At 37.5% G+C, this 21,777-nt stretch overlaps 2 protein-coding genes across 5 annotated transcripts; one reads left to right on the forward strand and one right to left on the reverse strand.

The window, feature by feature from the left end:
- LOC107618389 (putative ion channel POLLUX-like 2) lies at positions 8,327-17,300 on the forward strand. 4 transcript variants are annotated; one of them, XR_002353891.1, is made up of 23 exons: positions 8,327-8,725; positions 9,588-9,664; positions 10,194-10,315; positions 10,492-10,784; positions 11,237-11,308; positions 11,575-11,650; positions 11,728-11,826; positions 11,903-12,057; positions 12,148-12,252; positions 12,579-12,665; positions 12,932-13,016; positions 13,107-13,254; positions 13,577-13,653; positions 13,749-13,829; positions 14,422-14,604; positions 14,699-14,812; positions 14,901-14,996; positions 15,091-15,291; positions 15,409-15,452; positions 15,537-15,606; positions 15,707-15,780; positions 16,755-16,865; positions 16,964-17,300. XR_002353891.1 is itself a non-coding variant. In XM_016320441.2 (23 exons), the coding sequence occupies exons 1-23, from the start codon at positions 8,619-8,621 to the stop codon at positions 17,063-17,065; spliced, it is 2,583 nt and encodes an 860-aa protein (XP_016175927.1). In that variant the 5' UTR covers positions 8,330-8,618; the 3' UTR covers positions 17,066-17,300. The 4 variants fall into 4 exon arrangements, 3 of the variants coding, with proteins under 3 accessions (XP_016175927.1, XP_016175928.1, XP_020966983.1); XM_016320441.2 differs by having other exon boundaries at positions 8,330-8,725; positions 15,409-15,456; XM_016320442.2 differs by having other exon boundaries at positions 8,330-8,725; positions 10,498-10,784; positions 15,409-15,456.
- Positions 17,708-21,054, reverse strand: LOC107618370 (exocyst complex component SEC15A). The gene is made up of 2 exons (XM_016320409.2): positions 20,769-21,054; positions 17,708-20,266 (listed from the first exon to the last, which is right to left on the reverse strand). Exon 2 carries the CDS (start codon positions 20,248-20,250, stop codon positions 17,878-17,880), a length of 2,373 nt encoding a protein of 790 aa, XP_016175895.1. The 5' UTR covers positions 20,251-20,266; positions 20,769-21,054; the 3' UTR covers positions 17,708-17,877.

Genomic DNA, 21,777 nt, shown 5'->3' on the forward strand with positions numbered 1-21,777 from the left:
GCTAATCATCTGAGGTTCTCGATCATACTGGAATAGGATTTACCCTCCTTTTGCGTCTGTCACTACGCCCAGCACTCGCGAGTTTGAAGTTCGTCACAGTCATTCAATCCCAGAGTCCTACTCGGAATACCACAGACAAGGTTTAGACTTTCCGGACTCTCATGAATGCCGCCATCAATCTAGCTTATACCACGAAGATTCTGATTAAGAGATCCAAGAGATACTCATTCAATCTAAGGTGGAACGGAAGTGGTTGTCAGGCACGCGTTCGTGGGGGAATGATGATGATTGTCACGTTCATCACATTCCGGTTGAAGTGCGAATGAATATCTTAGAAGCGGAATAAGTTGAATTGAATAGAAAAATAGTAGTACTTTGCATTAATCTTTGAGGAACAGCAGAGCTCCACACCTTAATCTATGGAGTGCAGAAACTCTACCGTATGAAATTACATAAGTGATAATGGTCCAGGCATGGCCAAATGGCCAGCCCCTATGAAAGTCTAAGATAGCATACAACTGATCAAAGATGTTCAAAGATAATAGTAAAAAGTCCTATTTATACTAAACTAGTTACTAGGGTTTACAGAAGTAAGTAATTGATGCATAAATCCACTTCCGGGGCCCACTTGGTGTGTGCTTGGGCTGAGCTTGAATGTTACACATGTAGAGGTCATTCTTGGAGTTGAACGCCAGTTTATAACGTATTTCTGGCGTTCAACTCTGGTTTGTGACGTGTTTCTGGCGTTTAACTCCAGGCAGCAGCGTAGAACTGGCGTTCAACACCCTTTTACGTCATCTAAACTCGCTCAAAGTATGGACTATTATACATTGCTGGAAAGCCCTGGATGTCTACTTTTTAACGCAATTGGAAGAGCGCCATTTTGAGTTCTATAGCTCCAGAAAATCCACTTTGAGTGCAGGGAGGTCAGAATCCAACAGCATCAGTAGTCCTTCTTCTACCTCTGAATCTGATTTTTGTTCAAGTCCCTCAATTTCATCCAGAAAATACCTGAAATCACAGAAAAACACACAAACTCATAGTAAAGTCCAGAAATGTGAATTTAACATAAAAATTAATGAAAACATCCCTAAAAGTAACTAGATTCTACTAAAAACATACTAAAAACAATGCCAAAAAGCGTATAAATTATCCACTCATCAACTGGGAAAAATGTCACTTCATGGTGACTAAAGGAATTGTTCTTGGGCATAAAATTTCAAATAAGGGAATAGAGGTGGATCAAGCTAAAGTGGAAGTAATTGAAAAATTACCACCACCTGCCAATGTAAAGGCAATCAGAAGCTTTCTGGGACATGCAGGATTCTACAGGAGGTTTATAAAGGATTTTTCAAAAATTGCAAAACCTCTGAGTAATCTGCTAGCTGCTGACACGCCATTTGTATTTGACACAGAGTGTCTGCAAGTGTTTGAAACCCTGAAAGCTAAGCTGGTCACAGCACCAGTTATCTCTGCACCAGACTGGACATTACCATTCAAACTAATGTGTGATGCCAGTGACCATGCCATTGGTGCAGTGTTGGTACAGAGGCATAACAAGCTTCTGCACGTCATTTACTATGCTATCCGTGTTTTAAATGATGCACAGAAGAATTACACAACCACAGAAAAAGAGTTACTTGCAGTGGTTTATGCCATTGACAAGTTTAGATCCTATTTAGTAGGTTCAAAAGTGATTGTGTATACTGGCCATGCTGCTCTTAAATACCTACTCACAAAGCAAGATTCAAAACCCAGGCTCATAAGATGGGTGTTGCTTCTGCAAGAGTTTGATATAGAAATAAGAGACAGAAAAGGGACAGAGAACCAGGTAGCTAATCACCTGTCCCGGATAGAACCAGTAGTAGGGGCATCCCACCCTCCTACTGAGATCACTGAAACCTTTCCAGATGAGCAACTCTTCGCCATTCAGGAAGCACCATGGTTTGCAGACAGGAAAGGGAAAAAGCATGAAAGGTTTCTCTCAATACAGAGTCAAATAAAACCCCCACATTCAAACTCTAAGTATGGTGTTGGGAGGCCACAACCAAACTCTAAGTTTGGTGTTAAGAGGCCATCATCATGCTCTGAGTATCTGTGAGGCTCCATGAGAGCCCACTGTCAAGCTACTGACATTAAAGAAGCGCTTGTTGGGAGGCAACCCAATTTTACTTATCTATGTTAAATTTCTATTTTCCATTGTTATTTTATGTTTTCTATAGTTTGATGATCATGTGAAGTCACAAAAACAACTGAAAGAACAAAAATAGAATAAAAAACAGTATTAAAAATAGCACACCCTGGAGGAGAAGCTTACTGGCGTTTAAACGACAGTAAGGGCAGCAGAATGGACGTTAAACGCCTAGTCTGGCACCATTCTGGGCGTTTAACGCCAGAAATGGGTGCCAGACTGGCGTTTAACGCCAGAAAAGGGCAAGAAGCTGGCGTTAAATGCCAGAAATGGGCAGCAACCTGGCGTTTAACGCCAGGATTGGCAGCAGAGGGCGTTTTGCACGCCTAATTGGTGCAGGGATGAGAAATCCTTGACACCTCAGGATCTGTGGACCCCACAGGATCCCCACCAACCTCAACTCACTCTCTCTCACTTTTTCACACCTTTTCATAATACTCTTTCCAAAATAACCTCTACCAATCACCTCCATTACTCCTCCAAAACCATAATACAAACCACCTACACCCACCCACTCAAATTCAAACCATCACTCCTTCCTTTTCCACATCATAACCACCTAAAACCCCCCTTGGCCGAACAATTCACACACCTCCATCTCCCCCATCTCTTCTTCTTTTCCTCCTTTCTTTATTCTTTTGCTCGAGGACGAGCAATCCTTTTAAGTTTGGTGTGGAAAAGCTCAGCTTTTTGTATTTCCATAACCATTTATGACACCTAAGGCCGGAGAATTAAGTTCCAATATGGGACAACTAAGGGTGGAGCACCAAGAGCATTCCATCCTCCTCCATGAAATTAGAGAAGACCAAAGAGTTATGAGAGAGGAGCAACAAAGGCAAGGAAGAGACATTGAGGAGCTCAAGCACTCCATAAGATCTTCAAAAGGAAGAACTAGCCGCCATCACTAAGGTGGACCCGTTCTTTAATTTCCTTGTTCTTTATTTTTTGTTTTTCGAATTTTTATACTTTATGTTTATTTATGTTTGTGTCTTATTACATGATTATTAGTGTCTAAGTGTGTATGCCTTAAAGCTATGAGAATGAATCCATCACCTTTCTTAAATGAAAAATATTTTTAATTGAAAAAGAAAAAGAAGTACATGAATTTTGAATTTTAAAACAGTTTAATTATTTTGATGTGGTGGCAATACTTTATGTTTTTCTGAATGAATGCATGAACAGTGCATATTTTTGAAATTGTTGTTTATGAATGTTAAAATTGTTGGCTCTTGAAAGAATGAGGGAAAATGAGAAATCTTATTTAATAATCTGAAAAATCATAAAATTGATTCTTGAAGCAAGAAAAAGCAGTGAATAGAAAGCTTGCAGAAAAAAAAAAGAGAAAAAAGCAAGCAGAAAAAGCCAATACCCCTTTAAACCAAAAGGCAAGGGTGATAAAAAAGGATCCAAGGCTTTGAGCATCAGTGGATATGAGGGCCCACAGGAATAAAATCCTGGCATAAACGGCTAAACCAAGCTGTCCCTAACCATGTGCTTGTGGCGTGAAGGTGTCAAGTGAAAACTTGAGACTGAGCGGTTAAAGTCGTGGTCCAAAGCAAAAAGAGTGTGCTTAAGAGCTCTGGACACCTCTAATTGGGGACTCTAGCAAAGCTGAGTCACAATCTGAAAAGGTTCACCCAAAGCAAAAATCTGATTCAAAGGCTGAAAAAGGACTGCATATGCTGTTGGATTCTGACCTCCCTGCACTCGAAGTGGATTTTCTGGAGCTACAAAAGCCTAATTGGCACGCTCTCAATTGCGTTGGAAAGTAGACATCCTGGACTTTTCAGCAATATATAATAGTCTATACTTTGTCCGAGATTTGATGGCCCAAACAGGCGTTTCAAGTCAGCTCAAGAATTCTGGCGTTTAACTCCAGAACTGGCACAAAAGCTGGAGTTAAATGCCCAAACTGGCATAAAAGCTGGCGTTTAACTCCAAGAAATGTCTCTACACATGAAAGCTTCAATGCTTAGCTCAAGCACACACCAAGTGGGCCCCGGAAGTGGAATTTTACAATAAACACCCTAGCTTACTCATTTTCTGTAACCCTAGGTCACTAGTTTACTATAAATACTACTTTCAGTGATTCATATTGTACCTCATGACATTCTATACGTTTCATATTGTATCCTCTACGGCATGAGTCTCTAAACCCCATTGTTGGGGGTGAGGAGCTCTGCTGTTCTTCATGAATTAATGCAATTACTACTATTTTCCATTCTATCACGCTTGCTTCTATTCTAAGATATTTATTCGTACTTCAACCTGATGAATGTGATGATCCGTGACAATCATCATCATTCTCACCTATGAACGCGTGCCTGATAACCACATCCGTTCTACATGCAATCAAGCTTGAATGTGTATCTCTTGGGTTTCTAATCTAAGGTTGGAACCTTCGTGGTATAGGCTAGAATTATTGGCGGCCATTCCTGAGATCCGAAACGTCTAAACTTTGTCTGTGGTATTCTGAGTAGGATCTGGGAAGGGATGACTGTGACGAGCTTCAAACTCGCGATTGTGGGGCGTGTGACAGATGCAAAAGGATCAATGGATCCTATTCCGACATGATCGAGAACCGACAGATGATTAGCCGTGCAGTGATAGCGCATTTGGAACATTTTCACTGAGAGGACGGGACGTAGCCATTGACAACGGTGATGCCCAACATAAAGCTTGTCATGGAAGGAGCCTTGCGTGCATGAAGAAGAAGATAGGAGGAAAGCAGAGATTCAGAAGACAAAGCATCTCCAAAGCCTCAACCTATTCTTCATTACTGCATAACAAGTATTTATTTCATGTTCTTTTACTTTTTACAATTAAATATGAGAATTATTGATATCCTGACTAAGAGTTACAAGATAACCATAGCTTGCTTCAAGCCGACAATCTCCGTGGGATCGACCCTTACTCACGTAAGGTATTACTTGGACGACCCAGTGCACTTGATGGTTAGTTGTGCGGAGTTGCAAAAGTGTGATTGTAATTTCGTGCACCAGAAGGTCAGACATCAAGCTCTCGATATAGAAGTTGGTATATTTTGAGAAAGGCACAAGAATTAGGATGACGTTGGGAAGAAGCAACATTGCAAGTCCAAAGAACATTACTATCAAAATCAGAGAAAGGAAGCCTAACATCTAGTTTCGAGAAAAAACAATCATAAGCATAGAAAAATGGACGCTCCAACTTATCTAAGGGGGGAAGCATACCCTCTCCTCTAGATCGGCCACTACTATTTCATAGTTTTGCTCATCCTCAAAATTCTCACAAAACCTATGATGTCTACGGAAGGTCTCGGCATATTCTCTTCAGCCCATCCCTCTCCTGTTCCAATTCCTTCTTGATCTCCTTTAGCCTCTCTACTTCAACTTGAGCAGCCACCAGAGAGCTATGCATGGCGTTGATAGAAGTCTTCTATAACTCCCTGACCAGGGCAGCACACACCCACCGTCCAAATTCTATTTCTCTCACTCCAAGCAAGCCCGTTAAATTCCTTATCGTAAATACTTCCTCCCTCAACAGTCTTTTGCCTTTTAGGAGTACGTTCTAGCACTCTCTAATGGAGAATCAGGAGTAATTAACTAAAGCTAGAACGTGAATAACTTCCTTTGGAACTAAATAACCCGAGTCAGACTTCTCGGGAGTAAATCGGACAGACGTGCCCCCGGCTTTGTTTTGCTGAATATTACGAGCCACAACATTCTTCCTGGTGGCCCGTATTGTCTTCATAGCAACAGATTTTGGAGCCATTTTCTATGCAAAAACAAAAGTAAAAGTACATTAATTGCCAACACAAATCACAACCAAAAATAAAAAAGGTAAAGGTAAAAAAACTACCTAGCTCGGACCGAAGCTGACCAAGGTCCCCTAAGAATTTTTTAGTGTCCAAGTGAGGAGTTCGGGCCCAACACTCTTGAAACAAGTCAACTACAGCCTTCTCAAGATCATATAAGGCATCTACATTATACTTGGCTATCATAGGTTTTTCTTCCCAGTATAACGAGAAACAGGGTTCATCATTCTGATCCAAAAAGAAAGGTCGAGTACTCTCTACAACTCGGATCTTGAAAAAATAATTTTTGAAGTTGTGAAAAGACTCATCAAGAATAGAGAAAACCTTCCTACCCTGAACGGTGTGGAAGAAAAGCCAAGTTAGCTTTTTGAGATAAAAGGCTTGGTCAGAAGAAAAAGATAAAAGAAAATCTTGAGGGAAGGTTGGACATCAAGTTCTCGACATAGGAGTTGTATATTTTGAGAAAGGCCCAAGAATTAGGATGAAGTTGGGAAGGAGCAACATTGCAAGTCCAAAGAACATTACTATCAAAATCAGAGAAAGGAAGGCTAACATCTAGTTTCGAGAAAACACAATCATAAGCATAGAAAAATGGACGCTCCGACTTATCTAAAGGGGGAAGCATACCCTCTCCTCTAGATCGGCCACTACTATTTTATAGTTTCGCTCATCCTCACAATTCTCACAGAGCCTATGATGTCTACGGAAGGTCTCGGCATATTCTCTTTCGACTACAGGAACAACGGTAAGGACAGAAGTATCTACCTAAGCTAAAAGGGATGAAGAGACTTTTGTTGACATGTCGTGAATAACAGATCAAGATATATAGCTACACCTACAAATACAACAAAAAGAAGTCGTCACTAAAGAGCTTGGACACTAATCAAAAGAAGTCGGGTAAGCGCAATAAAAAAAATATACGATTTCAAAATATCTTTTTAGAAATGGCGTCACTCCTACAGTAGCACCAGCAACGCCATTAGGGGACAACACGATGGCATTCTACAAAAGGCAACAATTTCTCAAAAATTTCAAAGACACCACCATAGTTCATAATAGTGATCCCAGACAGCAAAAACAATTTCAAAAAGGGTTTTTTACCAATAAACAAAACAGCAACAGTTAAACAAGCTATCAAAATCTCAAAGGCACAAGTATCGACAACATAAAAAACAAAATTTATCACCAACACTACTATTTAGGGGACCATTCAGAACAGTTTCATGAATACAGGACAATCGAGACAAAAAATAAAAATGGATCAAAACACCAATCTTAATGAAATTCGAAAAATGGAGGGGCACGTCAAGTAGCAAAATTACGAGCAATCCTCTTCGAAGCACCAAGAACTCTTCAAACGAATTAAGATAAACAAAATCTTGAAACTAAAAAACGGTTACGAAATAAGAAACAAAGAAAGAAATTGAAGAAGATTTTGTGATGAAGGAAGCAAATAGAGCTTTTCAGAAACGGAAAAGGGAGAAAAGGGAGAACGCGAAGCATTCTATAAGAGAGAAGGGGCAAAGCAGCCATTTCACACCACTCTTTAAAGCCATGCGCGAATTTCAACGGAACTACCACATAACATTCACCCTTCATTTAAAGTGGTAACGTTCAAAATTTCAAAACACGCCGAGTAGCCGACCTCTTGAAGGTGGTGTACCCGACAACAAAAATTGGAGTCACGAAATGTCTGAACCCGACCTCATGAAAGCTCGAACTCTAACAGGGGCAATATTCATACCCTGACCCAAAGCATAGAGTCAGGTCCAACAAGGACGAAAAGGCCCACCCAAAAAGAGTGGCCTCTACCATTTACCCGACCTTTTTAAAGAGATCGGGCACGACGACAAGGACCAGGTGTTACTTATCCTAATAAGTAACTGCCTCCCTGAATCTCTCCTGCTATCTTTATCTCTCCTAAAGGATAGATCCTAACAAACTCTTAAAGATAAAGAGAACAGTTATCCATCAACTAAAGGTGGAACTATTCCAAAAAAAGTAGTCATCAAACTTTACTATAAATACACTAATATCCATCAGATATATTTATGTTTTATTCTACTAAAACCCTACTTAAAACTTTTGTTAACTTAAATCTCGAAGTCTCTTGTAGATACCACTCTCACATTCTCACGAAGAACTCGTTCGGCGGCATCTTGGCACAAAAACAAGTTGGACACTGCATCATAAAGAACCTGGACTTCACGTTCAGACTCAAATCAACGTTTTAGGTAACTCTCGCAACCGTAAACATGCAAGTGGATCATGGATGATTCGAGAGAGAGTAGATGTAAATATATTCTATTTCGATTTCTGATCCAATCTACTCCAATCCCAAAAACATTTTAGAAGCAAGTGTGATGGTACCAAATCAATAGGTCCACCATCAAACAAACACCTTTAACCTTTATGGCTTTATGTCAATGTAAAGATGTTACAAATCTAGAAAGCGATTGTCCATGCTTCCAAATTTTTGCCATTTATTTATTTATTTAGTCGATAATTGCCACGTCATTTCCTTGTACGTCTGCTTCTTCACTCATCATGCTTCTCTCTTCCAACATCTACAACATTAAATGCTGTACGAGAATAATCACCATTCTCAGATCAGCGTAGAGAGAAGGAGCTATGATTCTCCCTCACTTGCATAGCCATACCTCTCAGCCATGGATTCTCTCTTCTTCCCGCTTTCCAACCCATTCCCACCACTTCTCATCAACCGTCAAGGGTACGAGGTATACTATTGCTATTCATGTTCATGTTCTTTATGTTGTTGTTTCTTTCAAAATTCGTATTAGATTTCTGGTTTTACTACCTTCTGTCTTAGTGTTAGAGATTCTGGATTACTCCGTTGACTTCTATGCTTCTCAATTTGTATAGCCAATGATCATAAACAATGGACATTTTGTTTGCATTGAGATTCGGAATTACCTTATTCACTTACCTTACTACCTCAGATGTGTAGCTAAACTTTCTTTTTTATTTTGGGGCTATTCACTCAACTTTGAATAGTTTTATATCTATCCGGAGTTAAAATCTATACACAATTATCATATCTTGTATTCTCATGTAAACAAAATTAATCACCTTTTATACTCATCATTTGAATGGTAATCTAAAGTGTAAAACAGTTAGTTTTGGTGTATAAATTTTAAACTTTCTATCTTTAATCATTAGTTTTGTATGGTAATAATGTCCTGAATCTTGTATTGGCATTGACTTGACTTTAAGGCATTTTTTTTATCTTATGGGAATTAACTCCGCTTGCTGCTAACTCAAGGTTAAAAAAAATGAGTGGTTAAAAAATTAAGTACAAATTATTTTAGCCATGAGATCAACCTCTTGGGTTGAATTTCGGTTCCTGTTGACGGGGGAGTTGATGTTTGTTGAAGATGATAACACAAGCTCATGAAGAGAATTCCATGGAAATGGTTCAGTTACATAGCAATTCATGCTGCTTATAATAATTAATACTTTTAATGTTGGACCGAATGGATTTGCATTCAAGTTTTACTAATAACACTTCAGTACACTGGATTTTAAGTTAGTACCTTATTTGGAAAATTCTCTATTTAATTTCTGGCAATGCCTTTGCAGGTGGTTTTTGCCCTGGCACCTCAGATGCATCGAATCTTCAGTATTGAATGCACATACTCGTATAGTACAACGTGAAGGTGAGTTTCTTGAGTCAAGAGAAAACAACAATAATTTTTCTCTGTTAAGTCATTATCAAGAGATTTTTTCCTCTGTTCAGTCATCATCAAGAGAGCTGATAATATTTGTTTTGTTTGAGCTTATAACATCTTAAACTTGTCAGTTACTGAGTTCCTGCATTTTATAAAAAAAAAAAGAGGAGTTTGTTGGGCGTGGGGGGAACCATGATTTAGTGTCTTGAGTGATAGAAAAATAAGAGTACACTTATTTATGAGGAAGCATAAGACTTGGGAGCAAGGCCAGTAAGCCATCAAATTCCCTGGGATTCTGAGTTAGAATTCTATGCTTATTTTTTTATTTACATGTTTCTTATCAGCGCCCCACAACATATCTGTGAAAATGTCATTGCATATGGTTTGATAATTTATTGGTCTTCCTGATTAATTATGATGTTTGTATTGTATATATTCTTTCATTGTCCTGTGGTCCAACATTTTGTTGGATTGTTCATTCCTAATACTAAAAGTCGAATTGATGAAATCTGTTTAGGGAGATGGGAGACTGATTCTCACAGGTCAGAAGTTATGTCAAATTCTACCACTTCCAAAAATGTGCTAGAAAATTTGGCCACTCAGTGCATTTCAACAGAGAAAAATAATACTAGTTCTCAGGTAAGAAATACATATTTGTGTTAATATGTGGTCCCTTGGGAACTTGTTCTGTTGAGATTCTTTTTCTTTAAAGAACATGGTTGTTTTATGCTGAAACCTGCTGTCTATGAGTATATTAACAGGATTTTGAGTTGTTAAGGATCTTTTCACTAAATCTTTCAAGACATTGTTTTTAGCTGCAGGGTCCACAGCATAAAGACATGATAAGGTCTATGTCGCTATACTTCTTGTTGAGATTGATGCATAAGGAAAGTTTTAATCCGATAATAAAAGTTGTCCGAGCATTACTTCCAGATGTGCTTCGGACTCTTAGTGCAACAAGGTTGCCTCTTGCATGTATTTCTAATCCCTTGAATAAACCTAAGCCTCTTAAATTAGATGTGTCCTTGCCTTCTTTTGAAGATCTTCGATGGAGCTTAGCACGGCTGTTGTACTTATTTAACATCCAACTTGAGAGAAATGTTGCCACGTAAGTCAATGCTTTAATCCCCTTCATTTGGGCCAAGAACCTTTTTATATACTATTTATTAAGATAGATTTTAAGCTTTCCTCAATAGTTTTCCTGTTATTTATATTGCTACCAGATGATTCTATCAATATAGCATGAATTTCTTGACAATTCATGGCTACAAGGCAAAAATTTGCTATATGCATAATCTTATTGCTGAATGGCAACACCATGCACCTTTAGTATTTTGGTTATCTAAACAAATGGTAATTATTTGCAACCAGGAAGGTCACTTGTTAGAGGCCAAGAAGGGTAACAGAAAATTTATCTGAATACTTCCAGTAAAAAGTGTCTAACTTGGTTGTGTTTATGCAATGATTTAAATCAATGGATCTTGTTTATTTTCCAAAATCTTTCCTGCTATGCGAAATTTAAGCTCCTTGTTATCTGAATGAATCAGTTTGCTCTTTCAGGTTCTTTGTGGTGCTCCTTGTAGCATGCTTCTCATTTGTTGTCATTGGTGGTCTCCTTTTTTTCAAGTTCCGGTAATCAAATGCACTTTCGAAATGGAATTATCCACTCTCTAGGCGAGTCTTGATGTAGTCTCCTAATAATTTACTTACTGATTCTCCTAATTCAATATTTCACTCACATCGATTGAGTTGTAATTTACACGGCATCAAAGGACGACTGAATATATGTGATTGATATTTTGAATCAGGAGAATTTTTAGGCACACCAGTTAGGAGAATATATCATTTTTTATTTGCTTATATGTGTTTACTGATCTGGTTAATATTCAATTACCCAGGGGTAGTAAACAATCTCTGGAAGATTGCTTCTGGGAAGCATGGGCTTGTCTTTGTTCTTCATCTACTCATTTAAGGGTACATTAATCTTATTCTAAATTTTGTTTGTAAGCATTTTATGTTGACTAAATAGCATGCATTTTGTTGGTCTTCAGCAATCAACACGCATTGAGCGTATCATTGGATTTCTTCTTGCAATATGGGGTATATTGTTTTACTCTCGCCTGCTAAGTACAATGACTGAACAATTTAGGGTAAGATCCGAAGCCGTAAGCATTCATCAAGTAATGTTTCTTAATGCATGTTGCTAATTATAAGTCTTCCAATCAGAATAATATGCAAAAACTCAGGGAGGGGGCACAAATACAAGTTCTAGAGACTGATCATATCATTATTTGTGGGATGAATAGTCATCTACCATTCATATTAAAGCAGCTAAATAAGTATCATGAATACGCCGTCCGCTTAGGCACAGCTACAGCTAGGTAAATGGTTCAGACAAGGTAGTTGCCTATTTCCCTTTTCTTCCGCTCTGCTTGATGGCTTTTGTAATATGTTTTTTCATTTCTATGCAGGAAGCAGAGAATTCTTCTTATGTCCGATCTTCCAAGAAAACAGATGGATCGGATAGCTGAAAATATCGCAAAAGATTTAAATCACATCGATGTGCTTACCAAGAGGTATCATTGCTTGGTAATTTCCTTCTTTTAATCATGGGAACATATTTTGCATTAATTACTTGCTTTCCTTTGGTTATTTTGGAGAAGGTTCTATTTAGAGAATAAAAGATAGAATGTGTAATGTGATCAAATTCAACAAGAAAAATACAAATGAAGGTTTGCTTAATTTTGTAGAAATATGCATTAAAAAGAGATAAAATGGATAGTCCTTTGCCTATTTAATCATACATCTTTCTGCATGCATGGCTAATGTTTGTATTTTACTGATACATTTGAAGTTTGAACTTACTTTCTTTCATGCTTATTTGAAATTTCTGGACTTACAGTTGTAGCCTCAGTTTAACAAAATCATTTGAGAGAGCAGCTGCGAATAAGGCACGTGCAATAATCATACTGCCAACAAAAGGGGATCGGTAAGAGCACAAGTAGTGAAATGCATGTTTAGATTCAAGTTCTCTCGCGAAAATACTTAACTGCTAACCATTTGTCATGATGGTTGGAGAGTTTTTTTTCTTTGACTTCTCTATTTGTTGAATGTAGGCCAATTACTGGCATCATAGTTCTCACACCGATAGTTTGAGTTGTTTTAGTAGCACAAGTTTCTGCATAATTTGACTTCTGTTGCATGCTGAATTTCACTTTAATGAAGTTTATAATACCATATCCTTACATATATTAGGTATGAAGTTGACACAGATGCATTTCTTTCTGTATTAGCCCTTCAACCAATTCCAAAGATGGATTCTATCCCCACCATAGTCGAGGTATCGTTTTTATGAGTATCTTTAGTGAAACCGGACAAAAAGTGCCGAGAATAAAACTTTTTCTAACAGATTCTCAATTATCGAATGCAGGTTTCAGGTTCCAGTACATGTGAATTGCTGAAGTCAATCTCAGGATTGAATGTAGCGCCGGTAGAAAATGTTGCATCCAAATTATTTGTTCAGTGCTCTCGGCAGAAAGGGCTTATAAAGATCTACAGGCACCTGCTAAATTATCGAAGTACTACACTTATGCTCTCTATATGTTATACATATTGTGTTTGTAAAGGTCTCGCGGTCATTTATTTGATATATCTTCTTAAAATGCTATTTTATATATGTTTCATCTCTACCAAAGTAGGAGATAATTTCAAAATGACAGATCTAGCTCCAAATTCTAGTATGATTTTCACTTTGCTGTTTAGTCAGTGAGACATTAAATTAGAGTGGTAAACTAAGATGTTTTCTCTAATATTTGAAATCATGTTAAACTTTTATGAATTTTCTTCTTGACCTACATGTAAATCACCTCTGAATTCTAACTTCTAGATTTCCACATGCAGAAAATGTATTCAATCTTTGCAGCTTGCCTAATCTAGAAGGAATGACATATAGGCAAATAAGACGTGGATTTCAAGAGGTAACTATTTTCTTCAAACGTAGTTCTTTTTTACCAAAGGATCCATTTATATTACATACATCACATTAGTGATCTTTACGTTAATGTTGTTTCAGGCTGTTGTGTGCGGTCTTTATCGTAGTGGGAGGATATTTTTCCACCCAAATGATGGTGAAATTCTGCAGAAAACTGACAAAGTATGTCAACTAACCATAACTCAGTTTGATTTCAAATTAATTATATCTCATCTGTCCTGTCTACCTTTCTGTCTTGGATTTTGTGAAGAGTGCCAGGTTTAGATGGCTATATACAAAATGACTGGTATTGGTGCAGTGTTTTAGAATTTTTTATGATAAAAAAAGATTGGCAATTATAACTAGAATCCCATGCCTGCAGATTAACTCATTTCCAATTGAAAACAATTTAAGATGATAACTTGGTTTACCTTTAGGAAGCTAGTTAAGGTAAGGGTGTATCCACTCTTAACTTAAAAAGCTCATCTCTTATGAACAATAGGGACAAGGGAAAATCTATGATAGTGATAACATAGGTTTTCTTTGAAGAAGAAACCAAGGGCCTTGTTGGCATCATGTGATTGTTGTATTATCTACTATGCTAGTTCAATTTGAATTTTGGATAGACTATTCATGTCTTTGATTTGGCTTTCTGAAGTAGTTTATAACATTGCTCAGGTTGATGCGTATTCATTTAAATTCTCCTTTTATGACATTGATGAATTGTTAAGGCTTGCAAGCATACTCTCTCATATCACTCAGCTTTCCTTGCTAGATATTGTTCATTGGATCCCTTGAGGGTACTAAAAATCCAAAATTTGTAACCACAAACGGGCAAGAAGGAAAAGACGGAATCCATAACAAGGAAGTACACGAAAAGGATGTGCGTCATGCGATGGAGTTGTGTAAATTAAGACAAGCTAATGTCGTAAAACGTCCAAATAGATCAGGTTCCAAGGTATGTTACTTCTATTCTGTGTTGACATGTCAGATTAGTGTCATACCATGTGGATTGTATGAAATGCTAACTTTCTTTGGTGATAATCATTAAGGCATCAGATTGGAGTTTAGGACCTAAAGAATGTATTCTTTTACTTGGGTGGCGACCTGATGCGGTAGAAATGCTTCAAGAGTATGATAACTATCTTGGTCCTGGTAGTGTTTTGGTATGTTCCTACATATGGTGGAATCATTTCGATGATATATAAACTCTTGTGAGAGTGTAATTTCTGATAAACAATGACAATGTTGCAGGAAGTATTATCAGATGCACCATTAAACGAAAGAATGAGCAGGACAAATAACATTACTGGTCACAGCAAACTCAAGAATGTCCGAGTTTCGCATAGGGTATCATCTCAAGCTGTCAACTAATTTATTCGAATTTATGTTGGTTCATGCATTTGGTATAATCATGTAATCATTGCTTTGGTTACATTTATAGATTGGAAATCCAATGGATTATGCCACTTTAGAGGGGACCATTTTGAATATTCAGAATTCTTTGAAGAATGAAGATATTCCTCTCTCGGTCGCCGTCATATCAGACAGAGACTGGCTTCTTGGAGAGCCATCAAAGGCTGATAAGCAATCTGCATATTCTCTCCTACTTGCAGAAAATATCTGCAACAAACTTGGGGTTAAGGTTGGTATTTTACACTTACTTTATCCTATAGTTTGAATTCAAAATGTTCAACAATTAGTTCTTTTTAGTTTAAAGAGTATCTATATATGTTTGGATTAATTTGGCTCTTTTTTATAGGTCCAAAATCTAGTTGCAGAAATTGTTGATTCCAAATTGGGAAAGCAAGTAATTCTCTTAATATTTTGATTTTGTTTTAACTTTCTTAATTGTCCTTAATTCGTACTAATGTATAAATTTGGCTGCAGATTAATAGAATCAAACCATCGATGGCCTATATTGCTGCAGAAGAAGTGATGAGCCTTGTAACAGCTCAAGGTTATACACTCTTTTGTTCTCTTATTTCTTGAGCTTTGCTTCTTTTGCTTCCTTTGATGTGTCAATGTTAACGTAGTAAGTATTTGAACTCGTAAAACAGTGGCCGAGAACAGTGAATTGAACGAAGTTTGGAAAGACATTCTAAATGCAGAAGGCGACGAAATATATGTAAAGGTAATATGCATGCATCCACCAAAAGGGGTAATAATAATTGGATAAAATTTTGATGTTTACATGCAATCATGTTAGGTTATATCCTTAGAAATGTTTGGCTCTCAGCAAAGTATCTCAAATTAAACATGCTGCTAAATAATTGATTAATTGCATAAAACTCTTTGTAGTTTGTACTGAAAGTGTATCAAAATGATTAGTCTCCTAATAATATGTACGAGGGTTTTATCATATAAATAATTTCAGCACTCTATTCCTTTGATTATACAATTCTTGAGAAATGTAAACGTGATCAACTAAACATGTTACTTGCCCTATTGCAGTATATGGCATTGAAATTAGATCAATGTAGATCAATGTCCATTCAGTGTAGCTCTTTGGAGGAGTTAAACCCTAAAGTGGTCTTGAGATTGCCCGCTTACACCAAAAAGTCCATAAGATTCCAATTGCACCACAAAGGTCTCTGAGATTGAAAAAATTGCACCATGTTGGTCCCTACCCTCTTTCCATCGAGTTACTCGTCATGCTGTAAGTGATCTGTCACATAACCTTCCATACCTTCCATGCTAGACTAAACAAAATGACGTCGCTTTAGATTTGGCACCAAATGCTTGATGAAACAACGCCATTTAACTTTAATATACCACAAAACGTCTTATTCCCCACAACAAATGTATGGCCATTAAGGTTAAACGACGTCGTTTCATCAAGCATTTAGTGCCAAAACTAAAGCGACATTGTTTTGTCTAATCCAACATGGAAAGGATGTGCCACATCACCCACGGCGCGAGGAGTAACTCGACGAAAAGGGAGTGGAAGACTAATGTGGTACATTTTTCATGGACGTTTATGGTGCAATTGGGATCTTGGGCACCTTTTCAGTGCAAGCGGCCAATCTCATGGACTATTTTGGGCTTAATTCCTCTTTGGAGCTTTATCATTGTCTCTTTTTTTATTTATTTTTTATTGCTCTACAGGATATTGGCCTTTACATGAAAGAAGGAGAGAAACCATCATTTTCAGAGCTTTCTGAGAGAGCTCATTTAAGGAGAGAAGTAGCCATAGGTTATGTAAAAAATGACAGAAAGGTATGCCAATGATGTGAATTCACATTTATTCTGTTCTGAATAATTCATTTTAGCATCCAATATATATAAACACACTCATAAGCTTTCCCATTTTTCAGGTAATCAATCCAATTCCAAAGTCTGAACCTCTCTTTCTTGCATTGACTGATTCATTGATAGTCATATCTGAGCTTGAAGGAGAACAACCCATTGTAGTTTAATGTTATAAGGCTCAGGCTTTGATATAGTTAAAAGAATAAACTAGGAAGAATTAAATAAAGGGTCATTAGTTGGTAGTGATTTGGTTATGATCCAGCATTCATGTATGTGGTACTCCACAATTCAGAATAAATTTTGTTTAACAATTTAAACTTGTAATGGAGGAGATTAAAATCTAATTGAAATTGAAGTACCTTATGGCATAAGCAAAGCTTAGGCCAGATTGTTATTAATTAAGTCCCATAAAACTCAGATAGACTTTGAATTATTGCATTAGAAAATAGATCCTTAAATGCTCAAATGCAAAGTAAATTAACTTCAAACCAGACAAATTGATGCTTAACATACTCTACAAAAGTATATATAATTTAGGTAAATCCCATATGATTTATATTGAGCAAGCCCTGGTTCTTGACAATTTCATTTTGCTATGATTTAAAATGTCCTTGGAATAAATCAATAGATCACATATATGAAAAATGAGTTGTTTTTTATTTCAACTATTTTGCCCTTCATTAAGACAACAAACTCACCTAGAACAAATTCATTCATTATGCTTTAATGGCATTTTTAGCATATATATTCTTCACTTTTAATTCAGTGAGTTACTATAGCAAATTAGACCTTTATTTAACCTGATTTAATTTTGGGTACTTTGAAAGAATGGAATTCGATTTCTAGAATGAATTCATTTCCAAGATTTCCAAACAATCTTGTCGAACAATATAGAAAAACTAGTACATCAACCTGAAGTTAAACATCCATAACAAGACGAAACACTTCAAATATGCCCTACTACCTGCAATGAAATCATTCAGTTGAAATCCTTAAGCCTCTTTTTGAGCACATCTAGTGATTTCTTTCTAGCACTTTGCTTTGCATTTTTACTTGAAAGGCTCCCAAAGATTCTATCTGGAGAATCTTTGAATTTGTCACAAATAGCAGCCACCTTCTTATAATCCAGTGCATAGTAACTCTTCTCCCTCACATCAGGGTTCATGAAGTTCTCTGGTTGACTACTTAGCAAAAGATTAATCAATTGCTGTGCTTCGATCAAGCAGCTCTTAAAACTAGCTTCAGCGTAAATTTCACCTAAACCAAGAGAATAGAACTTTTCTTCTGCAAAATTCTCTATGATCTGGAGGTCATTCTCTATGTTCATGACTGCGTTTGCATTAAACCTTTTGACGCCATCACTAGAGAAAGCAGCCACAATGGAATTGGAAATATGCTCAAAAGCACCAACCCCAACTTTGTACATAGCATCCATGGATAGAATTTGCTGCGCTGTGGATAGAACATACTCGAGGTAATTGATAGCTTCATTCATGTAGCCATTCCCATTCTGATTTGTCTCCTCAGAAGTCCAATTGACTCTTTCGCTAAGAGACATAAACTCGTCAATTTTGGAGTCTACCAAACTCTGCACAGCAATATAAGCTGCTTCTCTTGTCGTCTTCAGGACCAACTTTGATGTCAAAGTAGCTTGAAGCCTTTCAACTGATTGGAATGGGATGCCACACAGTTGAGCCGCATGACGAAGGAAAAAATCGCAAGCTCTTTCAAGAACAGCTATATTTGCAGCAATCTGCATAGCGTGAGGTACACTTATCTTGCCACTGTTGATAGTATTGAGTAATGTTCCATTCAATACATCAATCAGGAACTTATCCAAATAGTTCCTCACAACATCAAAGAGATTTGTATGCGTGCAATCAGACAAGTAATCAACAGAGCCTTTGATAAAGGATCTTACAATGCGACAAGCATCGGGTACCATGGAGGAGAACGGTGCAGCATATGGAAAAGAAGGCATGATGTCTGAAGTCTGAAGATTAAACGACAAAACACTACTCTCATAGTCAGTTTCTTTCTTTATCACCAGTTGCTCATATGAGTCATTGTCCAGACCATCAACAAATTGTTTCCGACATTCTTCCAAAAGAAGAAGGTGGTATTTGTCATGGTTGCTATCGAGCATATCAAGAAGTGTGCCGATCTCACGTCCACATTGTCTGAGAGTAGACCCAAAGAGAACGACGTAATCCTTCACCAGGAGAAGATGAGTGGCAGAGTCCATAAGGGAGAACTTTTCCTCCAACACAGATGTCATTTTAGTCACGGCTGTCTCCCACATTGTGTCAACCTGATCCGCTGTCAGAAGCCCCCCAGTCGTTCTCAGGACTCTATCCTCCACTATAAAGAATCCGGCTATTTGAGCAAAATATGTCTGGTATGATTCAACAAAAGGTTGTGCCATAGATAACTCCAGGTCTGAATTCAATTGTAACAGTCTATTAGTGTAGTAATATTCGCGAAACCGCTCTCTGATACCCAGATGATCATGAATATGATAAGCACGATAGAGAGGTGAAAGATCAAACTTGAAGTTGGAATCTTCTTCAATGTCTTCTACATCCAAAGTATAAGCTAGATCCCCTACTCCCGAAACATTCTGCTCCTCGGCCCTCCTCTGCTGTTCCAGCATTTCCATGTCCCTCTGACGAACAGTTGCAGTACGACCAATAGCCGTTTGCCCTATAGTTTTAGCAGAACTCCTTATGTGAACCATCCATTCATTAACCTGATTGCATACTTTCTTCTCAATGTGCGATTTTATTATCGGAATTCTCTTCTTAATGACCATTTTGAGAGAGTCTACAGGAATATCCTGCAAGTAACTTTTCTCAAGCAAGTTGACATATTTCAATGCAAGATAAAACTGGCCTTGAGAAATGTGACTGTTACACTTGACACATACCTCCAACACCTCCATACATTTCTTTGACATTTTTATAGCTTCCGTCAGATTCTTCTTAACAGAATAAGACTCAAGAAGCTCCTCAAGCTTCACTAGAAGGGTGCTGCCAACCTGCTGCAACTTAAAATTGTCGCTTTGCAGCTCGCCCTTTAGCTCCTCTGCATCAACCAACACACCTCGAAGCTCATCAACCGCAAGGATGAAATCCTCGTAGTGGGTTTTGCACAGCTCCTCGATCTCAGCTTCTTTTTTCTTAACCACATAACTCAGCTGGTGAAGGAGCCCTTGTGGCCGCCCTGTTTCAAAGGCGAGCCTGACAAGAGGACCTACCTCATCTCCATTTGCAATCAAATTAGCAAGGACTAAATCATCCCCTCCATCACCATTGTCTGTAATAGTTCTCCTCTTTGTCTTTAAATCCATCATCACAAAATCCTTGGAACTGTGAATACACAACAGTGTTTCCTAATTAGATACTACCAGATGCAAAAATCTAATAAGCTCACAAAAAATGAATCATTACTCAAATTTACTATTTTTCTTCCTTCTTTTTACTCCATCACGACATCAAACAAAGAAGATAAGAAACACGAAGGAGAACAGCAATCATACATGATTAATAATTTCTTCGAGGCGGTTCAACATGCATAGTAGATAAATGTCGAGAGCAAAAAAAAAAAGCACTTTAGAAAGAAATTAGTAACACACCCTCAAGTAACGAAACAAACAGCGTCTATTCCTATCATCACAAAAACTTGCAGTTTTTTTTAAAGAGAGACTAATTAAAACAGATAGGGACACCATATGTCACAGAATATATAACCGAGAAAAAAAAATTGAAAAGAAAAACAAAAAAAAAAAGACATAAAAGGAAAGGAGAGAAGTCAAAGGAAGTCAAAATGTGTTTGACCGAAAAAAGAAAGAAAGAAAGAGTAGGTGAAAACCTGGGGTACGCGAGAGATCCGGAGCAGAAAGAGTACGAAAGAGATCAGCATGAAATTGAAAAATGGAAGCAGAAGCAGAAGAGAAAGGGGGACTATTGAGAATAATAATAAGGAATGGGATTCAAAATTGGGTGTTGTGTGTTCTTGTTGGGGAGACGAGAATTCCCAGGGACAGCAGTGGCATTAGTGTGTTCCATTGTTTCATACTTATTCTTATTAAGCCTTCTGCCGAAGTGCCGAACGCCTTAACCGAACAATACAACACGCCCGGCTATGCTATGTGGTTTCTAAAATCTAAAGAAGCCTTTGTTTGAGAGACAGAGACCAAAAGACAGATACATAGATAAATATGAGTATTATATTTGGTGTAGAAGTGTATAAGATTGATTTATGTCTCCTTATTATATTTGGTCTGAAATAAAAAGTGGAGACTAAATATTTAAAATTATTAAAATGCCTTTAATTTTAATTAATAACCCTAACTCCTAAATACAATTTCATTTTCATCAGCATGTAATCCTAATCTCTTTTTTCTTCTTTACTCTTTTTCCTCTCCTTTGCTGTAAACAAATCTTGGAGCATGACCCGTCGCCGGTAGCACCTCCAAGGGTCCAAACGATGACAGCGCCTCTCCAATTCTCCTTGGTTCATCTTCGTGTCCCCAGTTGCCACCCTCGATTTGTGACGCTGCTGTCGTATCTGCACCTGTGGGTTTGCGTCGCCACCATCTCAGAGTTGTGCGTCTGGTTTCTGCTGTTTCTCTGTCAACGGAGCTGGTATGTTCTTTTAATTTACCTTATTTGCTTGTTAATTTTGTAAAGTTCAAGAGGAATTTTTTATTCCTCTTTTTTAATTTGTGAAACCCTTACCTTCTTATTTGTCCTCATGTTGATGAAAATGTTTAAATTTCTTGTTGGATGATTTGAGATTCGCCCTGATTTGGTTAAAATTGTTGATTTGTGCTTCTTCAAATGTTAAAGATTTCTGAAGTTCTTATATCTGAGTTCTT

The sequence above is a fragment of the Arachis ipaensis genome, chromosome B09 (genome assembly GCF_000816755.2).
Source record: "Arachis ipaensis cultivar K30076 chromosome B09, Araip1.1, whole genome shotgun sequence".
Classification (NCBI taxonomy): Eukaryota; Viridiplantae; Streptophyta; class Magnoliopsida; order Fabales; family Fabaceae; genus Arachis; species Arachis ipaensis.